The sequence below is a fragment of the Haliotis rubra genome, unplaced genomic scaffold, assembly GCF_003918875.1.
Source record: "Haliotis rubra isolate DU_JTF1 unplaced genomic scaffold, ASM391887v1 Scf532, whole genome shotgun sequence".
In the NCBI taxonomy this organism is placed as follows: domain Eukaryota; kingdom Metazoa; phylum Mollusca; class Gastropoda; order Lepetellida; family Haliotidae; genus Haliotis; species Haliotis rubra.
Genome location: NW_025767227.1, coordinates 653,276 through 671,676, shown reverse-complemented (window position 1 = coordinate 671,676; position 18,401 = coordinate 653,276). Strand labels below are relative to the sequence as shown.

At 41.1% G+C, this 18,401-nt stretch overlaps 1 protein-coding gene across 1 annotated transcript; it reads left to right on the top strand.

Moving 5' to 3' along the window:
• The first annotated feature begins 1,862 nt into the window (after window positions 1–1,862).
• On the top strand, window positions 1,863–17,797 carry LOC124253134 (sulfotransferase 1A1-like). Its single transcript, XM_046686851.1, has 7 exons — window positions 1,863–1,980; window positions 2,314–2,492; window positions 13,280–13,603; window positions 16,272–16,375; window positions 16,934–17,121; window positions 17,505–17,581; window positions 17,688–17,797. The coding sequence occupies exons 1-7, from the start codon at window positions 1,967–1,969 to the stop codon at window positions 17,795–17,797; spliced, it is 996 nt and encodes a 331-aa protein (XP_046542807.1). The 5' UTR covers window positions 1,863–1,966.
• The last annotated feature ends 604 nt before the right edge of the window (window positions 17,798–18,401 follow it).

Below are 18,401 nucleotides of genomic sequence, written 5' to 3'. Positions count from 1 at the left end.
GGTTGTGGACACTAATTGCCAATTTTATGTCCGATCCCTCAATCACTGATACAAGCACGTCTGTATAATAACTTACAGGCTCATTACAATAATATCTCAGACACACTCGAGATTTCAATTTTTGTTGGACATTCGGATCCACGATGACGTATATGTGTACATGTGAGGACACAAACAATTAGGTTGACATTCATTGTACAGTCATAACAAGCCTTTGGCGACGAGGGTTGTAAATTTCGTTTGTGGTCCCTTTGGTATGATGAATAAAAGCAAACAAAACCATTTCCATAAGCATTATCATAACGGTTCACTGTTAAAATAGTGACGGTACCAGGTGTTCGCAGAAACGTGATTTTGTCATGCATCATCGGTCGCACAAACATGCAAAGGCAAGGTAATTGTTAACAGCAGCAATGGGAAACTAGGTCTGCCAGCATCAAAAGCAACATTATAAAACTGATATTCTGCTAAAAACCATGCATAAGCAGAACACGAAGCCAAATGGAAGGACTCCCAACAGCTGATAAGCAGTGGCATGCAAGTTTCCCCTTTTAATTTTCATACGAAATCTCTCCCGAATAAGGAATCTGTTTAACTATCCTGTTCCAGGAACATTTCTTAGTCAACTGTTATCAGTGAGTGAGTTTAGTTTTTTTAGCAATATAACAGCAATATCACGGCGGGGGACACCAGAAATGGACTTCACACATTGTACCCATGTAGGGAATCGAACCGAGGTCTTGATAACAGGAATTAGCGAAAAGGTGAACAAATTTATCATCCAAAACTGTGTTCCACTGGAGATATTGCTTGTGTGAGATCAAACGATATCTCCTAGGAGATATCGTTTTGACAGTAGATTTTGTCCAATGCCCTGACGACATCAATTATATGACTCACAATCCTATGACGTCAAAAACTTGATAAAGCCACAATGCTGACATCGCTCCACTACAAGTCTAATGGCAGTACCGTGTTCAGAGATGTACATTTTTCATTGAAACCTTATGAAGAGTCTTTTTTGATGATAAATAGAACCTCACACTCGCTGATAAAAGTAAAAATATCTTCGGCAAGCCTCGAATATTTGTAACTTTATCACCCCGTGTTGATAGTATTGATATCAGTAGAGACTTGGGTGATATGCTCTATATATCCATGCAAAGACAAGTCTACTGTCCCCCCTGAAAATAACAGTGCTGTGAAAATTTGGATGTAACTGATCATGCTCGATTGTACCTAAACTGTGTGTTGCTGACACCAGAGGCTTGAGATGCTGGAATATTGCTCCAAATAAAGTAAACGTTGACTCTTTGAAAGTTGCGAGATCAGAACAAGAGAAGATAACTCTACTTACCACAGTGAGTAACATACAGAAAATGCACTTGTGATCAAGAGAAATATTCACTTCTGGTAGTGGCGTATGGGAACAAACGCGGGTCGCTGACACACTGGAAATATTCTCCTGGAGTCGATTGTGGGTCGGATGTACATAACTGATGCTTGCAGCAATTAACCTGGCTTAAAGAGTGATCACATGAACAACTCGGCAAACCCACCTGTTATGGCGTAGAGAAACCAGCAGACATAGTCAGTGCAAACGGGCATTTCCCCAAACCAAGGGACGCAACTGTGCACAGCAGATATACTGAACTTGTTTGTTATCTCAATAACAGACCCTTTTACAGATCCATGCCTTGTATAAACAGCCTTGATAACAGAGTGTCAGGGTTGTCTGAAATAGCTGGGAGACATCTTCCCGTGGATCAAGGTTCAGCTGTCCAGTCTCTGCTCCCCCCAGAACCAACACCTACACAGTCGACAGGAACAATCCTGCTTCTTAACAAGGAACTGGTACATTTGTTGGAGCGATTCCTTCTTCAGGGTAGTAACAAAGTCACGCGAGGCGGACACATTTGTGCGTTGAAGAAAGTCAGTTACTAGCGTTGATCGCACGTGCGTCAGAATGGAAGGTCAGCGGTAAGTACTGGTTCCTCTCGTTATTCTGGGTGCATACTGTGCAGGCAAGTGCGCATTCCATCAGATTGTAACAGCGGCTTATCTTTCACTATTGTATTGATATCATATATTTAAATGCGACTGTCACTCAACTAAATGGACATTATTGCATCCCTTGGGATGGAATCCACGAATCCACGTGGGCTGGAATCCACGAAGTCCAAACACAAGTTCGCCATAATATTGATGCTTGGTTTGAAGGCATAATAGTCATTATTGGAAGTAGCACCAAGCAGTTTCCTCACACAAGTGATTCCAAACCGTCATTCAAACCCAACCAGTGATTCTTTCTAGAACTCCCGAGATTCTGGACTACCGGAATGAGAATGGTCATGGATGGTCCTTCTACAAAAATGACGGCATCCTCCGGACGATTGACACCACCCCTGAAGATGACATGGAAATTATCAGAAATGTTCAGAAACTGGAACTGAGGGATGATGACATCTTGATTGCAGCATATCCCAAATGTGGTAAGCTGGGTAATGTACTGTATAATTGTGGGAATGAATGATTTTGAACTCTGCAGTAAGCATGTGGTTGCATAAGACTAGACACTCATGACCCATCCATTGTGAACCCATCCAACATTTTCTTACCTGATTTGTGCACTGTGTAGATCAGACAGACAAAAATACAACAAACAAAACAAATACAATTCAAACAGGCGTATACACCAGAAAACTCACGTACTCAAACTATGCTGTCTATTCCGATCCCTCCAGGTACCCATTGGTTGTGGGAAATAGTCACCATGCTCAGGGCCGGTAACTCTGAGTACAACAAGAAGGCTAAGGAAATCGCCATGCAGGGGATGCCGAAGATTGAGCGGGCTGATGAACTCCCCGCTCCGAGATTTCTGAACTCACATCTATATTTCCGTCATCTGCCCGAGAAGCTGGTGGAGAAGAATATAAAAACAATCTTCATCCTGCGAAATCCCAAAGATGTCAGCGTGTCCTGTTATAACCAACTCAACGGAATGAAAGCGAGTTTTAGGTTTGACGGGACGTATTCCAAGTTTCTGGATCTGTTTCTGGAAGGAAAAGGTGAGTACTCTGATGCTATTACCAAACCTCCTGGTCATAACAGAGGAGGGTGGTATAATATGCTTATCACCATGTATTTAAAGTGAGTGAGTGAGTTTAGTTTTACGCCGCACTCAGCAATATTCCAGCTATATGGCGGTCTATATATTTACATGTTTATATTGATCTGAAGACATAATGGCTATATTTAATTAACATTTACAGAAAATAGCAGATATAATACTTTAATTGTCCTTGTCTTCAACAGTTAAACCTAATGCAGTTCACGGTGTCCCGTTTAATATGCCACAAATATATGTGGACTTTGTGACCCGGCCATGTTTATAGGTTTGCTTGCACCATACCCGTCCTCGTGGGTTTCAACAAGGTGGAAATATGTGGGACCTTTTCAAAGCACTCACTCGCCCAAACATGATTCTCACAGTCGTTTTATGGTTCTAAATGCAAACATTTGCATCCAAGCGAGATTTGATATTCCATGTCTAATAGCATCTCCATTGAGGCTGCATGGTTCTCTATGTCGGCATCTCGGAAAGAAGGTAACCAGATGTAGGTTTCCCGAAATGCTCACTCTGTAGGCATAATGGGTGGGGCTGCAGGTGCTTGGGTCAAGATAGACCTTCTATCACCTTCTGAATCCATCGGAAAAATATTTACTCCTCACGCCCTTAAGTGCTGCTGTCTTCATGAGGGTTTAATACGTGTTGACGTTCCGCTGCTTCAGTGAGAGAAGTAGCATCGTATGTTCTGTGTTGTCTGAATTTAGTTTTAGACTATGTGAGGTCCTGTGTCTGTTGGTTTTAGACTATGTGAGGTCCTGTGTCTGTTGGTTTTAGACTATGTGAGGTCCTGTGTCTGTTGGTTTTATACTATGTGAGGTCCTGTGTCTGTTGGTTTTAGACTATGTGTGGTAATGTGTCTGTTGGTTTTAGGTCATGTAAGGTAAAGTGTCTGTTGGTTTTAGACTATGTAAGGTAATGTATCTGTTGGTTTAAGTCGGCCTGAATATTGGGTGGAATGCTCTTACGTGCTGCGCTGCCAGAATGTTTGGTTCAAACGCTCAGAGATGATGATGCACTTTCTGAAAGTGAATATCTAATGCTGCGACGAGCTGAATTCGAGATGAGGGCTTGAACGTTCTGGTGAGCCGCTGGATGATTGCTGGTTCAAATGCTTTGACACGTTGCTTCATAAATGTTCAGTGGGGCTGTAAAGTCGAACTGAAAGTCTAACTGAATAATTGAATGCTCTGACGCACTGCTTCCTGTATGTAGGATCATATGTACCGATGTGGTACACTTGAGATGTAGTCCTGAGACGGGTACCAACACTTTCATAATCGTTCCTGGATGTGGGCTGAAAGGACTTGACATACTGTTGTTACAATGTGGGTATAAACACTTTGGCGTATGCTGTCTGAATGTGGGTCTGCATGCTCTGATCTGCTGTGCCTAAATGCACGCTAAAACTCTCTGAACGGCTGCTCCATGAAAATGAGTTTAAATGCTCTGGCCTACTGTTTCCTGAGTGCGGGTTTCAATGTTCTGGCATGCTGCATGGTTTAAATTCTGTGACGTGATGCTGTCAAATATGGACTTAAACGATGTTGCCTGACTGAAAGTTTAGATGTTCTGACTTGTTGTTGATGGGCTGTAGGTCTAAACACCTGAATATGGTGCTCATACGTGTACAATATTCTGACGTTCCGATGGCTGAATGTAGATATTAATCCTCCTGAAAGTCGGTTTAGAAGCATACACATGATGATTTGCGAATGTTGGCTCAGATGTCCAGACGTGCTTTTGTGTTCTACTACACTCCACTCAGTTCTACAAACAACAGAACAGTAATATGGTATGTCATGTGCGGTGCACTCCTGAGAATGTCAATGTCGTTCGTGTGATATACAATTTATGAAGGTTCAGATGCCTTGAAGTGCTGCTGTTTGAATATAGGTTCAGATGCCCTGAAGTGCTGCTGTTTGAATGTAGGTTCAGATGCCCTGAAATGCTCCCGTGTGAATGTAGGTTCAGATGCCCTGAAGTGCTCCCGTGTGAATGTAGGTTCAGATGCCCTGAAGTGCTCCCGTGTGAATGTAGGTTCAGATGTCCTGCAGTGCTACTATATGAATATGGGTTCAGATGTCCCGCAGTGCTACTATATGAATATGGGTTCAGATGCTCTGATCTGTTACGGTGTGTCTGAATGGGTATTTACACGCTGTCAGAAGCTGATGTCATGTGAGCTACATGCTCCGACCTGAATGTTGGCTTGAAATGCTGCGCTATTTCATCGTTGTGTCAATGCTGCGCTATTTCATCGTTGTGTCAACTGTGCCGCATGTTATACAAAATTCCTTCCACTGTTTCAGTAAGTTGTGGTGATTATGCCGACTATGTGAAGGATTGGCTGCAAGTGAAACAGGACAACCCGGACTTGCCAATGTTGACATTGTTTTATGAAAACTTTAAAAAGGTTTGTAGCTGACCTAGAGGCCTTACAAGATACATGTAGTCAAATGCAGAATGGCTTGGTGGGTACACGTTTTGAAGAGTTGAATGTAAACAACGGTGATCCATCTCAGTAATTGATGACGATCAGCTGGAGCTTCCAAATAAACTTGAAATGTACAAATACCTACGTCCTGTGCATGTCATCTGTGCTGCACATTGATGACTGTGATGCGTGTGATGTTGCCGTATCAGGGCATCAACATCGACCATCAATTTGTTGATCATTTATATAACATGAGTACATATTTTCGTTTGTCTGCCAATGTGACGTGCTGCTGTCACTGGGTTTGAGAAAAGGGGAAAGTGTGTTGTTAGTTTGCATTTGCCGTTTAACAATCTGGTTATATTTGGAAGGTATATCATTAGTTCCTTATATATCCTCATATATCTTTAGTTAACTGTACTGGTGCTTATTTGGTAATTACACATACGTTTACTTTTGGTATACTGGACTGTCCATAATTCTGTATTTCTCCAACGACAGTGGTACTGCATGTAGCGGAAGGGTAGGTTCTCTATACAACCTTTGATCGGGTTTGATTCGGGCACTGCATGTAGCGGAAGGGTAAGTTCTCTAGACAACCTTTGATCGGGATGTCAACTCTTATTAGGTTGATTGTAGGATCCTGTTAAGAACATCAGAACGGTTGCCGAGTTCCTTGGAGTGTGTGTCAGTGATGAATTCTGTCTGCAAATAGCAGGAGCGTGCGGCTTTAAGAGGTAGAAGGCCGCAAACACTGAGGTCAAGGACCACAACAGAAATCAGTCCGACGTCTGGAAGGAAGGTCACCAAGGACTGTACAGGAAAGGTGAGATTGGCCTTTAGACCTGTTTGTCATTGTGTTCCTTCATACATCAAATCAAGACACGTGGGTTAGAGTATGTCTAAGTACTAATACTGTTACTTGTTGTGAGACACACGTTGTTCATAGTAGGTCAAAGTATGATGTTACTTGATGTGAGACACACGTGGGTTAGAATTGTTACATCTATAGATATTTAAGGATGCAAGCATACATATCTTACCGAAGGGCTCATGAGAACATGTGGATGTATAGATCAAACTGATGTTCAGTATAGTTTGCACACAATATAATTACTTGATCTGAGGGTAACCTAAGAGGCAATGTTCACACGAAGGTTTGTGACACTCACAAATTACAGAATGCATCTGTTTTACTTTCTTCAGGAATTACTCATGATGGTCGTACTTAAGGAGCTAGACATGTGTTACTTACTGACCTTAAATTTTATTACTCACCTTTGAACATATACATTTATGTGTTGTTTCAGGTGAAGTTGGCGATTGGAAGAACTGGATAACAGTTGCCCAGAACGAAAAATTTGATGACGTCATTGAGCGCCGATTTGAAGGAACGGGCATTGTATTCACGTATGAATAACCGTTATATGGTGATCATGGGGTTGTGGACACTGAATGCCAAATATCATCCAGGATATATTTATGAATATTTATATCTATGTTGTATGTTCATGTCGAACCACAGAGTTTTACCTCTGATCCTTTCAAATTATTTTGCTGACACTGCAAAGTTAGGAAGAATCTATCAATGTTGTTACGAGATGGATGACTTAATACATGACACGTTTCATGGATAAGTGATGTTTATGCTTTATACGACATTTCAGAGCTAATTCTTGCTCCTTCATCAGGTGAATGCTGAGTGAGTGAGTGAGTGAGTTTAGTTCATCGCCGCCTTTAGCAATATTACAGCAATATCACCGCGGGGGGACACCACAAATAGGCTTCACACACTGTACCCATGCGGGGAATCAAACCCGGGTCTTCAGCGTGACGAGCGGACGCTTTAACCACTAGGCTACCCCACCGCCCCAGGTGAATGCTGAGGCAGTGCAAAGACAGACAGACAGACAGACAGACAGACAGACAGATAGACAGATAGATAGATAGATTATGTTTGGTATGAAACGTCGTATAACGCAAAAAAAAAGAAGTTGTTATCCATAAAACGTGTCATGTATTCATGTTTCTCCAACTTCTAACTGCCTTTCCAGAATTCGAACTTCATGGAGGACTGACTTTTTGTGTGTGTGTTGTGCCATGAACCGTTATCCGACTTTTTACTATTTACTTGACAAATAACTGAGGGAAGTGCACTCTTTAAAAGTAGGGGAACCCGAACTTATAATTTAGAGAGGAATTATAAGCGTTAACAAATCATATGCGATATTTATAGTATGGAAGTGTATATTTACAATGTATTTAGCGGTATTTGAGTTTCACAAATACGTTGGTTGACATTTATTAGAACATCAGAACGAGTCGTTGGCGGCAATCTTTTCTGCGGTCTTAAGTCACCTTGGTATAAAAAGATATAGAGAGAAAACAAATATTTCCATAATCAGAAGAAAGGTCTTCCCATAACCATTATATTAACGCGGAGGAAACTGACAAAGTTTAAAAAAAAATTTATGACGGTGTATGTCATAAATTATTTGTTTAACTTTGTCAGTTTCCTTAATATAAGTGGTACTACTATTAACATGGAGGAAACTGACAAATAATTTACGATGATACATGTTATTGAAAACTGAATATTTCACAGACTAGTTGCCACGTTCCACTATTTTACACTATCTGGGGATCACGTTCATAGCGTGCATCTGGACAAAATCTGGAACGAGTATCAGTGAAGCTAACAGAAACAAGGTGCATTACGTTTATGTATATTGTATGTTTATATCTCACCTCCCATGGGTCACACTGATAATGTGCATAGCACCAAATCTGGGACGAGTATCTGTGAAGCTAATAGAAGCAAGGCGCATGACGTTTATGTATATTGTATATATATATCTCACCTACCAAGGGTCACATTCATAACGTGCATAGGACAAAATCCGGAACGAGTATCTGTGAAACTAATAGAAGCAAGGTGCATTACGTTTATGTATATCGTATGTATATATCTCACCTACCAAGGGTCACATTCATAACGTGCATAGGACAAAACCCGGAACGAGTATCTGTGAAACTAATAGAAGCAAGGTGCATTACGTTTTTGTATATTGTATGTTTATGTCTCACCTACCAGGAGTCACACTGATGACGTGCATAGGACACAATCTAGGACGAGTATCTGTGAAACTAATAGAAGCAAGGTGCATTACGTTTATGTATATTGTATGTTTATATCTCACCTACCAGGAGTCACACTGATGACGTGCATAGGACAAAATCTGGGACGAGTATCAGTGAAGCTAATAGAGGCAAGGTGCATTACCTTTATCTATATTGTATGTTTATATCTCACCTGCCAAGGGTCACACTGATAATGTACATAAGCAAGGTGCATTACGTTTATATATATTGTATGTTTATGTCTCACCTGCCAAGGGGCACATTGATAATGTACATAAGCAAGGTGCATTACGTTTATATATATTGTAGGTTTATATCGCACCTGCCATTGTCACAACGATAACGAGCATAGGACAAAATCTGGGACGAGTATCTTGTGAAGCTAATGAAGACAAGGTGCATTACGTTTATGTGTATTGTATGTTTATATCTCATGGCCAAATCACACTCGTGTCACATATACCTCTGTGGCATACTCGCGACTGGCGAAAATTCGTAAATTCACCCACTCAGTTCAGGTACAATTTTGATGTGAAACACAAACACGTGGTGATATGCCAGGAAGTGCATTGGGGTTATAGACAACACAGTCTATCTGCGCCTTTTTGTTTAGATCAGAAGCAAGGTTGTACCGTCATAAATTACGGCGTCTTTCTATGACAATAGTGTAGCTTATGTGAACAGTTAACGTGGGTCGCTGACACATTGGAAATATTCCACTGGAGAGTTCGTTTTTTGTCGCATCTTCTTAACTGATGTTTGAAGCAATTAATATTTCCCGGCGTAACATTTGATCACATTCACCACTCACTCCTATGGATATAGCGTGGGGAAATTATTCAGTGTTTACTGGCCTTCCACAAACCACATTCTACCACGACTTCAGTAAACACTGGATTGTGATTGGTTAATTAAAGTCATTCAGAGGTATATAATCATGTTATACAGGTCTCTGATTTTCCGTGCGCCATTATACATGGTTTACGGTAATGCACTATTATTGTCTGCCCACCAACATGGCGGACACCAAACAGCCTACCGATGCATCGATACATTACGGCATGGAAACAAATATTCAGTCGAACAAGATCAAAACATCGTCTGCTTTCCGAATAAACATTCAGCAAGAAAAATATGTTGACGTTGATTCTATGTTATGTCAAAAAAGATGAAGCAATAGACTGCTACATAGTTTCCTTATTAAATTTACTATCAGCTTTCAACGATATCGCCACTGATCTTGATCCGGTAACGGAGGATGCATTAACATTGAACGCCGAAGAAATGTTAATGCCTTCCGTCCACATTAAATAAACAGTTGGGTTATCAATTCAAACAAAATGATATATTTTTGAGAAATTTAAAACACAATTACAGAATCTGCAAAACGTTCTGTTTAGCCCAACATATTTTTTCTAAAAATATAATATCGTTGAAAAAATGACTGAGCTTAGTCATGATCCCTCTTATCCATTACACTGCTTGATCTAAAGTAGTCTATTAAAGTATAATTAATGACCTTACCGTGTTTATGCCAGAGGTACACCCTCATGTCCTGTTCCATCCTTTCGGAAATATCACCACAAATCTGGCTCTTTGTCAACAGACTCGCGAACATGCCAGCGAATCCGATTCAATTTGAATCACTACACTTTGAAGCCTCTAGGTCACAAAACACTTTCCAAAATGTAAATAATAATATCCGTAGAATCGAATTTGAGCACAAAGTGCACACATGAGTGTGTAATAGTCACCAAAGTGACTCTTCTGTAGCACGCAGAAGTAGAAGTGCGTGAAATCCTCAAGTTGACAGGGCGCAAAATTCAACAGTATCTAAATACGGACTTCTCATTACAGCAAAAGCGCATCTACTCTTAAATTTTGTACCAGTACCAGTAATTAGATATCAAAGACTATCTCAGTCATACAATCAGGTTAACATTGCGCAAACTGTCAGAGGCTCTCCTGTCGCATCTTTCCAAATTTGCACGTAAATGTAAAGAATGACATCCGAGAAAAGGTCAAGGCCATGAGGTTGCTGCCATTTATTCTGGTGGGGAAAGGGTCTACGGTGGAATTTTCAAATGTGAACCAAGCTTTTAAAACTTATTTGATACATGTTTTCCAACTTATCAGTTAATGATTGGTGATTAATGCATTGGAAAAAACAAACGTTATTTGTTATCACTGAATCTGGAGTTTGTTAGTTATTGACGGTTTTCCACCAATCACCCCGTTTCGGGCGATGCCACTTGAGATTGGAATACGAGGCCACTTCACGTATTGACTCGTAACCAAAGAAAGAGTTCCAACTAAAATTGTTCATAATAATGTCCTGGTAGTTAGGAGATAAACCTACTGCGTTGGAAAATCAGACGTATATAACGAAATTATAATAGCTCTAAATTTCATTTAAAACCGAACGCGGTTTTAAATGAAATCTAGAGCTATTAAAATTTCGTTATATACCTCTGATTTTCCAACACAATAGGTTTTTCTACTATCTATATTTAGACAGGTTTTGTTTGGGCCCAAGGGACGCAACGAGTATACTGACTTCTGTGAATATGACACATCCTCCCGTGGATCTTGCCTCAACATCCTCGTGTAGAGCTGTCCTTGCCCTGCTCCCCTAGAATCAACACTTACACAGTCGACACGAACAGTGCTGCTTATAAACATGGAACTGGTATATTGGTTGGGATGAATACTTCTTCAGTTTCGTAACAAAGTCGCTTTGTTTTTTACGCGAAGCGTACACGGTTGTGTGTTCAAGAACGTCAGTTACAAGCGTTGATCGCTGATCAATATGGAAGGTCAGGGGTAAGTACTTGTTTCCCTCATTATTCTCTGTCAGTGCAGTGCTTTGTCCGTAGCCATCTTGTTTCTAAATGAGGCTCTGGTGACCCCCGCCGTGATGTTGCAGGAATATTGCTAAAACCGGCGTAAAACCAAACTTAGTCAGTAAGTCAGTCTAAATGAGGCGACATGGTCACGAGTGTACGTGTGTATGATGTTAACCACAGGAACGTAATCGTTGAATTTAAGAGAAATTAAAACAACAGCAACTTGTCTTTCGCTTTTAGTGTTGATATCATTCATCTAAATGCGACTGTCACTCAACTAAATGGACATTGTTGCGTCCCTTGCGAGGGCTAGAATCCATGAGTTTCGACATAATATTGATCCTTGGTTTGTGGGCAAAATGGTGATTTTGTAAGTAGCACTAAGCAGGCTCCTCGCACCAATGAATACAAACCGTCATAACATTCAAAACAGCGTTAAATCAAGCCCAACCTGTGATGCTTCATAGAACTCCCGAGGTTCTGGACTACCGGAATGAGAATGGCCATGGATGGTCCTTCTACAAAAATGACGGTCTTCTCCGGGCGATTGTTACAACCCCTGAGGATGACATGGAAATGATCCGAAAAGTTCAGAAATTTGAACTTAGGGTCGATGACTTCTTGATTGCAGCAAATCCCAAATGTGGTAAGAACCCATGCTAAACAGGTGTATTCTCTTCTTGCCTGCACTTTAATTGGTTATAAGCGGAATAGGATTCAGTCCATAGCTTGCAAACTTATAGTCTGTTCGAGTAAGTGGAGTTCACTAAACACAGTTCATAATGATTAGTGAAGTCAGTCATTTAAAGTAATCAAATATGACATGATGCATGGGGGTTAAGAAACAGCAATTTTAGTTTACGACAAGTCATTCTACAATGGCAGAGGCACGTATTCAATTTGTTCCCAATTCCTGGGGTGGCCAGAGTTCAGTATTCAATGGTTATCAGTTCAGAGTAAAATCAAGAAGAAACCAAACTGTCCACCGGAGATGCTGTAAGAAAGATTGTGTATTTGTTGATGTCACATGCAATATTAGTAAAGTTAAAAATGTCACCATATTTGTCAAATGATTCATATTCGTGTATTTATTGTATTGGCGGGTGTTATGTGAAACAAACGAAATGTTCATGCTTATTTGCTGGCATATATGCATTTCTAATATAGACCATAGATTTAATCACCATTGTTATAAGGATTACTACGGTCCACTGATTTTAATCCACAAACAATACCTGCAGGCAAAAAGAGAACGCTCCGCTTAACGCGTCCGCCCGGAGAGCGGAAGGTCGCGGGTTCGATCCCCGACCGCGTCATACCAAAAGACGTTAAAATATATGGTACTTGTTTGTCCCTGCCTGGCGCTCGGCATTAATGGGTACAACAAGGACGGGTCGGCTCGGAGTCAGTATAATGTGTCTGAGTGGGGTATTCATGCTTCACTGGGGCATGGTATCTCAGTGAGCTAGCACTATAAAATCAGCTTAAGTCTGGGCTAGTACAAGCAGCCGCACATACACATACACACCCATGCACGTCGTCATATGAGCGAAATATTCTCAAGCACGACGTTAAACCCAATTTCACCTCACCTCACCTATTATAACCTAACCTGGTTTGTGTTGTGTAGATCATGCTGGTCTAGACACAATACCATTCAAACAGATGTATACCCCAATTCACCCACTCACTTACATTATAAGTAATTGTCTATTTCGATCCCTTCAGGTACCCATTGGTTGTGGGAAATCGTCTCCATGATCAGGGCCGGTAACTCTGAGTACAACAAGAAGGCTAAGGAAATCGCCATGTTGGGGATGCCGAAGCTTGAGCGGGCTGATGAACTCCCCTCCCCGAGAGTTATAAATTCCCATCTATATTTCCGTCATCTGCCCGAGAAGCTGGTGGAGAAGAAAATAAAAACAATCTTCATCATGCGAAATCCCAAAGATGTTAGCGTATCCTATTATAACCATCTCAACGGACTAAAAGTGAGCGGTAGGTTTGACGGGACGTATTCAGAATTTCTGGATCTGTTTCTGGAAGGAAAAGGTGAGTGATGCTGATACGTCATACCAAGCCTCATGATCATAACATAGTGGGGTGGTATAATGAGTTTATAACCATACATTTACCTGTTTATATTAATCTGAAGGCATAATTGCTATATTTAATTAACAACAAAAAGAGAGTCCAAGTGAGAAACCAGATGCTGGGGTCAGGATATACCTTCTGTCATTTTCCAAGTTCATCAGATAAAAGTTGACACACGTTCTGTCTCCGTGAGGATGAAGTGTGTCTGTGGCGTCTGTGATTTCGGTTTTAGACTATGTGAGGTCCCGTGTCTGACGCCTGAATGCCCTAAAGTGCTCCTGTTAGAATGTAGGTTCAGATGTCCTGACGGGCTACTTTTAGAATGTAGGTTCAGATGCCCTGAAGTGCTCCTGTTATAAATGTAGCTTCATATTATGTCCTGAAGTGCTCCTGTTAGAATGTAGGTTCAGATGTCCTGAAGTGCTCCTGTTAGAATGTAGGTTCAGATGTCCTGAAGTGCTCCTGTTAGAATGTAGGTTCAGATGTCCTGAAGTGCTACTGTTAGACTGTAGGTTCAGATGCCCTGAGGTGCTCCTGTTAGAATGTAGGTTCAGATGTCCTGAAGTGCTAATGTTAGAATGTAGGTTCAGATGTCATGAAGTGCTCCTGTTAGAATGTAGGTTCAGATGTCCTGAAGTGCTACTGTTAGAATATAGGTTCAGATGTCCAGAAGTGCTACCGTTAGAATGTAGGTTCAGATGTCCTGAAGTGCTCCTGTTAGAATGTAGGCTCAGATGTCCTGAAGTGCTCCTGTTGGAATGTAGGTTCAGATGTCTTGAAGTGCTCCTGTTAGAATGTAGGTTCAGATGTCCAGAAGTGCTACCGTTAGAATGTAGGTTCAGATGTCCTGAAGTGCTCCTGTTAGAATATAGGTTCAGATGTCCAGAAGTGCTACCGTTAGAATGTAGGTTCAGATGTCCAGAAGTGCTACCGTTAGAATGTAGGTTCAGATGTCCTGAAGTGCTCCTGTTAAAATTTAGGTTCAGATTGCCCTGAAGTGCTCCTGTTAGAATGTAGGTTCAGATGCCCTGAAGTGCTCCTGTTAGAATGTAGGTTCAGATGTCCTGAAGTGCTACTGTTAGAATGTAGGTTCAGATGTCCTGAAGTGCTCCTGTTAGAATGTAGGTTCAGATGTCATGAAGTGCTACTGTTAGAATGTAGGTTCAGATGCCTGAAGTGCTACTGTTAGAATGTAGGTTCAGATGTCCTGAAGTGCTACTGTTAGAATGTAGGTTCAGATGTCCTGAAGTGCTCCTGTTAGAATGTAGCTTCAGATGTCCTGAAGTGCTACTGTTAGAATGTAGGTTCAGATGTCCAGAAGTGCTACCGTTAGAATGTAGGTTCAGATGTCCAGAAGTGCCACCGTTAGAATGTAGGTTCAGATGTCCTGAAGTGCTCCTGTTAAAATTTAGGTTCAGATTGCCATGAAGTGCTCCTGTTAGAATGTAGGTTCAGATGCCCTGAAGTGCTACTGTTAGAATGTAGGTTCAGATGTCCTGAAGTGCTCCTGTTAGAATGTAGGTTCAGATGTCATGAAGTGCTGCTGTGTGAATGTAGGTTCAGATGCCCTGAAGTGCTACTGTTAGAATGTAGGTTCAGATGTCCTGAAGTGCTCCTGTTAGAATGTAGGTTCAGATGTCATGAAGTGCTGCTGTGTGAATGTAGGTTCAGATGCCCTGAAGTGCTCCTGTTAGAATGTAGGTTCAGATGTCATGAAGTGCTACTGTTAGAATGTAGGTTCAGATGTCATGAAGTGCTACTGTTAGAATGTAGGTTCAGATGTCCTGAAGTGCTACTGTTAGAATGTAGGTTCAGATGTCATGAAGTGCTGCTGTGTGAATGTAGGTTCAGATGCCCTGAAGTGCTACTGTTAGAATGTAGGTTCAGATGTCATGAAGTGCTGCTGTGTGAATGAAGGTTCAGATGCCCTGAAGTGCTACTGTTAGAATGTAGGTTCAGATGTCATGAAGTGCTGCTGTGTGAATGTAGGTTCAGATGCCCTGAAGTGCTCCTGTTAGAATATAGGTTCAGATGTCCTGAAGTGTTACTTTTACAATGTAGGTTCAGGTGGACTGAAGTGCCTCTGTTAGAATGTAGGTTCAGATGCCCTGAAGTGCTACTGTTAGAATGTAGGTTCAGATGTCCTGAAGTGCTCCTGTTAGAATGTAGGTTCAGATGTCATGAAGTGCTACTGTTAGAATGTAGGTTCAGATGTCCTGAAGTGCTCCTGTTAGAATGTAGGTTCAGATGTCCTGAAGTGTTACTTTTACAATGTAGGTTCAGGTGGACTGAAGTGCCTCTGTTAGAATGTAGGTTCAGATGCCCTGAAGTGCTACTTTTACAATGTAGGCTCAGGTGGACTGAAGTGCCTCTGTTAGAATGTAGGTTCAGATGCCCTGAAGTGCAACTGCGTGAATGTGGGTTCAGATGCTCTGATTTATTACGGTGTGTCTGAATAGGTATTTACACGCTGTCAGAAGCTGATGTCATGTAAGCCACATGCTCCGACCTGAATGTTGGCTTGAAATGTTGCTGTGTCAGATCGTTGCTTCCCCTGTGCCATTATTTTCATCGACACATCCGGATACATACATACATGCCATATATAATGCCTTCCATGTTTCAGTGATATCTGGTGATTATGTCGACTACGTGAAGGATTGGCTGCAAGTGAAACAGGACAACCCGGACTTGCCAATGTTAACGTTGTTTTATGAAAACTTGAAAAAGGTTTGTAGTTGACCTAGATACCTTGTCATAATGGCTTGCTGGGTACACGGTTTGAAGATTTGAATGTAAACACTGGTGGTGCATCACAATAATTGATGACGTTCAGCAGGATACGTTTAATAAACTCGAAAGTCGCAGATAACTGCGCCATGTGCATGTCATCTGTTGAGGTGTTCATTGATATGATGCGTGTGATATTGCCTATAACACCCTTATCAAGTGTAGCAACATCGATCATCAATTTTTTTGCTTATTTGAAATACCATGAAACATAAGTGCCTAAATCCGTATGCCTGCCAAATGTATTGTACTGCTGTCACAGGGTTTGAGAAAATTGGCGAGTCTTTCGTTAGTTTGCATTTCTCGTTTATCAATCTGGTGATATATGGAAGGTATATCATTAGTTCCTTGGGTATATGATTATAAATCTTTAGGTAACTGTAATGGCGCTTATTTGGTATTTAAACGTACGTTTATCTTTAGTGTACTGGACTATCCATAATTCTATATTTCTATAACATTTTTTCGGGATGATAACCCTTATTTGGTTGATTTTAGGATCCTGTTAAAAACATCAGAACGGTTGCCGAGTTCCTTGGATTGTCTGTCAGTGATGAACTATGTGAGCAAATTGCAGAAGCGTGCAGCTTTAAGAAGATGAGGACGGCAGACACTGAAGTCAAGCAGCATACCGGTAATCCGTCCTACGTCTGGAAGGAAGGTCACCAAGGAATGTATAGAAAAAGGTGAGATTGGCCTTTGGCCCGGTTTGTCATTGTTTTATACGTGTCCCTCGTACGTTACATTAAGAACGAGGATAGAAAGGGTCTAAGTAGTAAGTACTAATGATGTTTCTTGTTTTGAGACATACGTGGGTTGTAGTAGGTTAATTTCCTGTCTCTAGAGCCTTATGCCTTCGGGTCCAAACAACGAACGTGCTCTTGCATTCTTCTTGTCGAAAGGGATTATCATTCGTGACCAACTCATGTTATTCCGGGACAAGCCGAATAGCTTGGAGTTTACGGAAAGGGGCGAGTGGTGACGAATGAGGGATTATGAGCAAGCATAATAGCATTTTCAAAACGTTTAAGGGCAAGGTTAACAGGATACCTGCCCTGCATCCGTGTAGTTACTCGAGGACGTCCTGGTCTCTGTTCATACAGTTCCGGTGGTTTGGTACCGTTGTCACAGCCGCCAAACACTATAGTGAGTTACATTGAAGTGGACCTCACGAATGACGTACTTAGGGAGGTAATCATGTATCACTGACTATCGTATATTACTTACCTTTGGACTTCATGTGCTATTTCAGGTGAGGTTGGGGATTGGAAGAACTGGATAACAGTTGCCCTGAACGAAAAATTTGATGACGTCATTGAGCGCCGATTTGAAGAAACGGGATTTGTATTCACGTATGAATAACGCGTTATATGGTGATCATGTGGTTGTGGACACTGAATGCAAAATAATATCCAGGATATATCTTTGAATAGTCATCTTCTTGTTGTATGTTCATGTCAAACCAGAGAATTTAACCTCTGACTGTTATAAATTGTATCGCTGACACTGAAATCGAGGTAAAGTTGGGAAGAATCAATCAAAGTTGTTACAGTATGGATGAGTGAGTGAGTGAGTTGTATTTGTGCTGTGCCATGAGCAGTTATTCATGTTTTATTCCCTTTGCATGTCAACAATCTGGTAAAGGGGGTTCGGCTTGTAAACGGTATGTTTCCAGTGATGTATCTGGACCTGCCCTGAAGCTAACATTAAAGCAATTCTCAGTACAGTTTCCTTCTTCAAAACCTTTAACATCTGTATACCACCCTAAAATAAGACTGAAAATAAAAATCCACTATTAACAAATCATTCCTTACAAGGCTTTTTTGCTTTGCTATGGGTTCTGTATTTTGATATTTTAGCTTAGATACAAATCCATGGTGCCACTTCCAACATACTGGATTTATGAACTTTCAGTATTAAGGTACTTCAACAGAAGACACTTAGAAGATACAAAATGAAGTCAGCA

Excerpts from the sequence above, each read along its gene's own strand:
- LOC124253134 (XM_046686851.1), top strand. Across the intron at positions 2,493-13,279 it reads TGCAGCATATCCCAAATGTG|GTACCCATTGGTTGTGGGAA; the intron begins GTAAGCTGGGTA and ends CGATCCCTTCAG. Across the intron at positions 16,376-16,933 it reads TTTATGAAAACTTGAAAAAG|GATCCTGTTAAAAACATCAG; the intron begins GTTTGTAGTTGA and ends GGTTGATTTTAG.